The sequence below is a fragment of the Passer montanus genome, unplaced genomic scaffold, assembly GCF_014805655.1.
Source record: "Passer montanus isolate IOZ18808 unplaced genomic scaffold, ASM1480565v1 scaffold177, whole genome shotgun sequence".
Lineage (NCBI taxonomy): Eukaryota > Metazoa > Chordata > Aves > Passeriformes > Passeridae > Passer > Passer montanus.
Window position 1 is genome coordinate 269,094 of NW_024365048.1, and position 7,664 is coordinate 276,757.

Here is a 7,664-nt window from a genome sequence, read left to right on the forward strand (position 1 = left end):
TCACACCCCAATCCCACCCCATCCTATCTCATCCCATCCCACCCCAGTCCCATCCCATCCCACCCAATCCCATCACACCCCAATCCCGTCCCAAGGGAAGGCCCTGGAGTGACACATCCCAGCTCTCTGGGCACAGTGGGGGACCCAAACTGCACTCATGCCACAGGGAGAAGCCTCCCAGGAGCACCCCAATGATCTCACCCCAAAGCTCCCCTCCCGCCCCAGCCCAAGCCCAGCAGGCTCAGCATTCCCAGCCCACGGGAGCCTCCTCCTGGATTTCCCACTCCCATCACTTTTTTCTGGGAGCAGGGGGTGGGCACTGGTTTGGGAGGGGGGCACCACCCTCGGATTCTCCCCCAAACCCGAGAGGTGATGGCCCCCAGCCCACGGGAATCTCCTTCATTCCACCATCCCACCTTTTTCAGGGAAAGAATTTGGGCACCAGTTTGGGGGGGCTTGGACAGGGAGACCCCCCCACCCCCATTTCCCTGGGAAGGGGCTGGGAGCAGCTCTCCCATGAACTGGGATTTCTGGGATCAGCAAGGGGGACTGTGCAAGGCAGGCAGGAGTGAATCCACCACATTCCACTGCTTTCAGCAAATCCATGAATTCTCCTTCGCCAGCACTTCCCTAATTCTCCTCCAGTCACCGCCCCCCGGCTAATTCCCTCCCTATCCCCAAAAAAGAGGAGCTATCCAGAGGATGGAGGGACTGATCCCTTCCCGAATCCCGGGTGTGCCCCTTCCCGAGTGGGGGAAGGGCAAATCCAGCACCGGGAGCCGAAATTAGGTCTCGGAGCAGGGGGAGGAATCAAAAAATTCGGGATTGGCGAGCGAGGGAATCGCTGCAGCCGGAGCAGCTGCGGCAGCCTGGGAATGCTGAGCACTGGGAATGCTGAGCATGGGAATGGGCACCCCAGGAACGGGCACCCCGGGAATGGGCACCCCGGGGATGCTGGGGCAGGAGCAGGAGCTGGGGGAGGCCAGGGAAGGGCCAGGGCAGCTCCCTGACATTCCAGATCCCAGGCATCCCACTCCCCATCCCAGTGAAATCCTGCTCCTCATTCTGAACACATCCCACCCCCCATCCCAGACATCCCACTCCCCATCCCAGTGAAATCCTGGAAAAGGGGATAGGAAAGTGTCCCACGTGTCCCCTCCCTGGGCCACCGCAGCCTGGATGCTCTGGACATTCCCAGTGATCCCAGCCATGAAATCTGGCTGCTTCCCAGTGCCAGAACACTACACTGGCCTGGAAATCCCGGGAAAAGCCCAAATGCTTTCGGGGTTCAGAGGTTCTAAGGCTCAGAATTCCCAGGGGGACTGATCCTGGCACCCAAGGAAATGCCCCAGGAGCACTGCAGGAAGGAGGGCGAGGGAGAGGCAGGCAGGGATAACGGCTCAGGGAAGGAATTCCAGCCCATGAATTCCAGCCCCTGCTGCAACCTGGCTCCCTGGGAGGCACCCCCCATTCCCAGGTCCCAGCAAAGCTCTGGAATGGAGCTGGAGCTGTGGCCTGGATGGAAGGAGCCTCCCCCAATTAATCCCAGATCCCAAATTAAAGACTGGGAATACAATGGGAAAAATCTCCTTAGGCTGGAAAACACCAAATTGGGAATGTCAAGCCAAAAATGTCAATTTTTAAGCTCCTCCTACATTTCCTTTTCCCAAAGGAAGTTTTGGAGGGGTTTCATCCCACTGGAGCTGGTGCCCAGCATGGATTGGGATCGGGACTGGGATCAGGATCACAGGTGCCAAACCCATCCCAATCCCCAAATCCTCCCAAACTGCAGCATCCTGCTGCCCCCAGGGAAGGGACTCCCCATTCCTGCTGGGAATTGTGCCTGGAATTACAGCACAGGGTGCTCCTGAGATGTGGGATTAGGGATTTCTAGGAGCTTTTTTTTCTGAGGATGATGCAGGATGCAGTGGGATGCTATGGAATGGTGGAGGATGCTGTGCAGAACTGTGGGATGCTCTGGGATCCTATGGGATGCTCTGGGATGCTGTGGAATGCACCAGCATTCCTAGGGCAGGGATCAGGCCCAAAACTTGGAGGAGATGGGAGGGAGAAGTGGGAAGGAGGGATCCTGGGATCCAGGGAGCGACACAAGCAGGGATAGGCAGGGATGCAGACAGGGATGCAGAGGAGATCCAGGCAGGAAAATGGGCAGGATGTGGGCAGGGACAGGGGCTGGGAGATGAGCAGGGATCCAGGCAGGGATCCAGGCTGGGATATGAGCAGGACCCAGCAGGAGAAGCTGGGTTTGTGCTCCAGCCCCAGTTCCCAGTGCCTGGAGCTGGGATTGGGGCTGCAGCTCCTGCCCTGGCTCCCGCCCCGGCGCCGCCGTGCCCGGAATTCCAAGCAGGCTCAGCCCAGCCCAGATGCCGGGCGGACACTCCAGGAGGACAAGCCAGGCTTTATTCCCTGCTCCATCCCAGCCTGGCAAAGGCCTCGGGACACAGACCCTGCTCTGTTCCACCCCCGGCATCCCGGGATGCAGCCCCAGGAATGGCACAGGCACTGTGGAACATCCCGGGAATGGCACAGGCACTGTGGAACACCCTGGGAATGGCACAGGCACTGTGGAACATCCCGGGAATGGCACAGGCACTGTGGAATATCCCAGGAATGGCACTGTGGAACATCCCGGGAATGGCACAGGCACTGTAGAACATCCCAGGAATGGCACAGGCACTGTGGAATACCCTGTGATGCAGCCCTGGGAATGGCACTGTGGAACATCCCGGGAATGCAGGGGCAGCTCTCCCAGCCCCGGGATCAGGGAGCAGCAGAAGGCAGCTCTCCCAGATTTTCAGGGAAGGGAAGGAAGGGAAGTGCAGCTCTCACAGCCCCTGGATCAGGGAGGGAAAGGCAGCGCTGCAGCGCTTTGGGCGCTTTCCAAAATAGCTGCTACCGGGAAAAAAAACTGGGAAAGCAACCAAGGGCCTATGACAAATCCTCCCTACGCAGCTCCCGGAGCCGCTGCCAGCCGGGGGCTTGGCCTATCCACAGGGATGAGCTGGAGGCTTGGCCTATCCACAGGGATGAGCCGGAGGCTTGGCCTATCCACAGGGATGTGCTGCACCCCGTGCCCCGAGGGGGAAATCACAAATTCTGGCTGAGGGAAAGCTGCTCTGGAACACCCCCCACTCCTGAACCTTCTCATGGAGAACGGAAATCAGGGAGGGGTCCTTGGGAAGGACAAACATCCTGGGATACACAGCAGGGATTACTCCTCCACAGCCACCCCTGAGGCTCTGGGATTGGGGAGAACCTGATCCCGATATCCCCCAAAACTGATGCAGCTGTGGTGGGGGGGTCCAGACAGCAGCATCCCAATGTACCCTAAGGAATCCCAGCACTGGGATGTCGGGAATGGGGGCTGACCCCAGGCCAAGTGGGGAGCGAGCCACCCTCCAACCCCACAGAGCCCTGGCGAGGTGGGAAGGCTGGGTGGGAATTCCAGGTGGGAATTCCGGGTGGGAAGGTGGGAATTCCAGGGGCAGGGCGGATTCCAGGGGTAATTCCGGGTGGGAATTCCAGGGGCAGGGCGGTCCCGGGTGACTCACATGCCGCCGATGGAGACGGTGGCGCAGGTGCGTGGGTGGGAATTCCAGGTGGGAATTCCGGGTGGGAATTCCGGGTGGGAAGGCCGGGTGGGAATTCCAGGGGCAGGGCGGTCCCGGGTGACTCACATGCCGCCGATGGAGACGGTGGCGCAGGTGCGCTCCGCGAAGGCCGGCACGGTGTCGGTGGCGCTGCTGGCAGGGCGGATGTAATCCACGGAAACGTTCACCTGCAACAGGGAACGGCTCAGGGCCCGCTGCCCGGCCCCACGGCACAGCCCGGCATCGGCCAGCCAGGCCCTCACCCCGTCCTCATCATCATCATCATCGTCATCCTCATCCTCCTCATCCTCATCCCCATTCTCATCCTCATCCTCATTGCCATCATCATCCCCATTCTCATTCTCAACCCCACCCCCATCCCCATCCCCATCCTCATCCTCATCCGTATCCTCATCCTCATCTGTATCCTCATCTTCATCTGTATCTTCATCCTCATCCCCATTCTCATCCCCATCCCCATCCTCGTCCTCATCTGTATCTTCATCCTCATCCCCACCCTATCCTCATCCTCATAATCATCCCCATCCTCATCCTCACCGTCATACTCATCTTCATCATCATCCTCATCCTCATTGTCATCCTCATCCCCATCCCCATCCTCATCCTCATCCTCATCGTCATACTCATCCTCATTGTCATCCCCATCCTCATCCTCTCCATGCCCACATCTCTGGGATCAGCCAGCCAGGCCCTCATCCTCATCCTCATCCCCATCCCCATCCCCATCCCTATCCTCATCATGCCCAAATCTCTGTAATCAGACAGCCAGGCCTTCATCCCCATCTTCATCCTCATCTTTTCCATGCCCAGATCTCTGGGATCAGCCAGCCAGGCCCCCATCCTCATCCTCATCCCCCTCCCCATCCCCGATGCCACCCCCATGCCCATGCCCACCCTCCCTGTGCCCACAGTCCCAGTGCCAGTCTCCAGCCCCTCTCTCTGCCTGCCCAGGGAACGGAGCCGTTTCCCAGCAGCTCTGGCACCACCAGAGCTTCCAGGCACATTAAACCAGGAGCTTCCAGGCAGGACAAGATCCCAGTTGGGATCCTGGCACCTGCCAGGTGTCCCCAGAGCTCCGTGGGGACCCCGAGGTGCAGCGGCCCCGGCACTTCCCGGTTTATGGACACCACATTCCCCACTCCACCAGGGCTGTGCCCTGGAATCAGGGTGTCCAGGCAGGATGGGAAGGGCTGGGACAGGCAGGGAGCATCCCAAGCCTGGAATCCCACCATGCCCCCACGGCTCCGACACAGCAGGAGGGATGGGGACCCTGCTGCCACCGCTCCAGGATCCCAGACAGGGACTGGGAACACCTCAGGGCCAGATCCTGTGGGATGCATCACCTCCCACTGCACCAGCCTTGGGGTGAGCTGGGACGTGCAGGGATCAGGGAATCCTGCAATGGTTTGGGTGGGAAGGGACCTCAGAGCCCCTGCAGTGCCACCCTGCCATGGCAGGGACACCTCCACTGTGCCAGGCTGCTCCAGCCCCAGTGTCCAGCCTGGCCCTGGGCACTGCAGGGATGCAGGGGCAGCCCCAGCTGCTCTGGCAATTCCAGCCCAGCCAGCAATTCCTCATGGCCAATCTCCCATCCATGGCTGCCCTCTGGCACTGGCAGCCATTCCCTGGCTCCTGTCCCTTGTCCCCAGTCCCTCTGCAGCTCTCCTGGAGCTCCTTCAGGCCCTGCAAGGTCCCCTTGGCACCTTCCCTCCTCCAGGCATCACCCCCAGCAGTTCCCGGCCTCACATCCCCCATCTGCAGGCGCCATTCCCATGGAAATCCCACCCAGCCCCACCCCTGTGCTGCCCAGGGAAGCTCCATCCTCCATGCTCTCCTGGTATCAGCTGGAACACCAAGGCTCTGGGGTACAGGGGGTGACACTGGGGTGACACGGGGGGCATGTGGGGATCTCTGGGGACATCCCAGTGCTGCTGCCTCGGGATGGGCTCGGCCCCTCTGGACTTTTCCCAGGCCCGTTCCCTCTCCTGTTCCTGTTCCCGTTCCGCATGGCCGGAGCCGCGCTGAGCCAAAGGCAGCCAGACAGGCGAGGCAGGAGCATCCCCGAACCCCTCCAAAGCCTCGGCTCATCCCGAAAATCACTCATTAAACCAACATCAAAATGCAAAGAGGGCCGGAGCGTCTGGCAGGGCGCCGGAGCCGCGGCTTTTCCGCGCGGAGAGGGGGCTCCGGCAGGAAAGAGCCAATTAAGGGGAGCGGTTACAGCGATTCCTCGCAGCAAAGCTCCCGTCGGAACCACTGGAGGGGAAAAAGAGATGCCGATTACTCCGAGAGGCAGGTTGGGAATTCAGCTGCTCCAGGGCTTTCGAGATGTCTGGCTCAGGAGCGGCTGGCGTGGGAAACACCTGGCTCGGGATGCGGCACCGGGAACGGGGAGAGGCGGCGGCGGAGCAGCCGGGGGGAACGGGGATCCCCGGGCCCGGGGAGGAGCCAGGAGAGTGGGATGGGATAATGGGATGGGATAACGGGATGGGATAATGGGAGGGGATAATGGGATGGATGGGATGGGATAATGGGATGGGATGAGGTGGGATGGGATGGGATGGGATGGGATGGGATGGGATAATGGGATGGGATGGGATGGGATAATGGGATGGGATGGGATGGGATAATGGGATGGGATGAGGTGGGATGGGGTCACCCCTCAGCAGCAAAGCCCTGTGTTGTGTCCTGCTGCATCGGCTGTGCCCAGGGGCAGGAAGGCTCCACAGAGGGATTCATGGGTTAAGGACAATGGGATGAAGTTCCACAAGGCCAGGTGGAGCCCTGGCACAGGGTGTGGCTGCCCCTGGATTCCTGGAAGTGCTCAAGGCCAGGCTGGATGGGGTCGGGAGCCACTCAGGATAGGGGAAGGTGTCCCTGCCACGGCAGGGCTGGAACCATTCCATGATTCCATGAAGTTCCACGTCCCTCCCTGGATCACACCAGCCCCACAGAACACACCAAACAGGGAAAGCTGGGAAAGGCCCTGGGCGTGCTGCTCAGCTGGAAGCACCCAGAGCTGCAGGGACAATGCCCGGGATCATCTGAGGGCAGGCCGGGGTCCGTGTGACACCAGACGTGGCACTGTCACCCCACAGCTCCGCACCGGGGACAGCAGGCAGAGCATTCCCGGGTCCAAGGGCAAGGTGCCCGGGCAGGGCTGGGAAGGGCCGGGGGTGCAGGGACCCCTGGCACCCCTGGGCTGCGCTCCCCCCGGAGCAGCCGGAGCAGCCGGGCGGCTTTCCAAGGTCAGCTGCAGTCAGGCTGGATTAAATCACTCGGCAGCTCCGCTCCCGGGAGCGCATCCAGCCCGGAACGGCGGCACCGCACGGGCTGCGCGGCCACCGCCGCCAATGTCACCCACGGGGACCCACGGGGACCTGGAACCCACGGGGACCTGGATCCCACAGGGACCCGGATCCCACAGGGACCCTGTACCCCAGCACTCACTGCCTGGGCTGGCCAGCACAGAGCCGGGGGTGCCCGGACATGGGGGGACAGGATGGGGTCCCCAGGACACGGCCCTCAGCCTTGTCCCCAGCATCGGGGTCCCAGCGAGGCTGTTCCCAACACGCTGACCCCAGGGTGTGGCCCCTGCCTCACTGTCCCCAGGACCAGGGTCCCAACGAGGTTGTCCCCAGCTCCTTGTCCCCAGGGTGTGGCCCCTGCCACCCTGTCCCCTGCTGGTCCCAAGGTGGGGGAGGCTCCCCTCGTGGTCCTGTCCCAGTTCCAGCCCCAGTCTGGGCTGGGGGGACACAATGGGACATTCCGGGCACATCCCCTGCTCCAGCCTCAGGACCCCCGGCAGCGGGGACATGTCCCCATGCCAGGGGGGACAGCAGGGGCAGGGACCCCTCCCGGGGGCTGCCTGAACGGGGTGGGAGGGGGGCTCATCCCGCTGGGAAGGGCCGGGAGCAGCCCCACCTTTGGGACGGGGAGGGCGGGGCGGGCTCGGGGCCGTGCCGCTGCCATTCCCTGCTATTCCCTCATCCCACGGGGGGCTCCGAGGGGCCGCGGGGACACGGGGGGGCC

The 7,664-nt window shown here is 62.1% G+C and overlaps 1 protein-coding gene across 1 annotated transcript in view; it reads right to left on the reverse strand.

The window, feature by feature from the left end:
* SND1 (staphylococcal nuclease and tudor domain containing 1) overlaps nucleotides 1-7,664 on the reverse strand; it is a 79,204-nt gene that overhangs the window by 26,886 nt on the left and 44,654 nt on the right. The window contains exon 12 of the mRNA XM_039704571.1: nucleotides 3,699-3,799. Within this exon, the coding sequence (XP_039560505.1) occupies nucleotides 3,699-3,799 (101 nt within the window). The remainder of the gene's footprint in view (nucleotides 1-3,698; nucleotides 3,800-7,664) is intronic.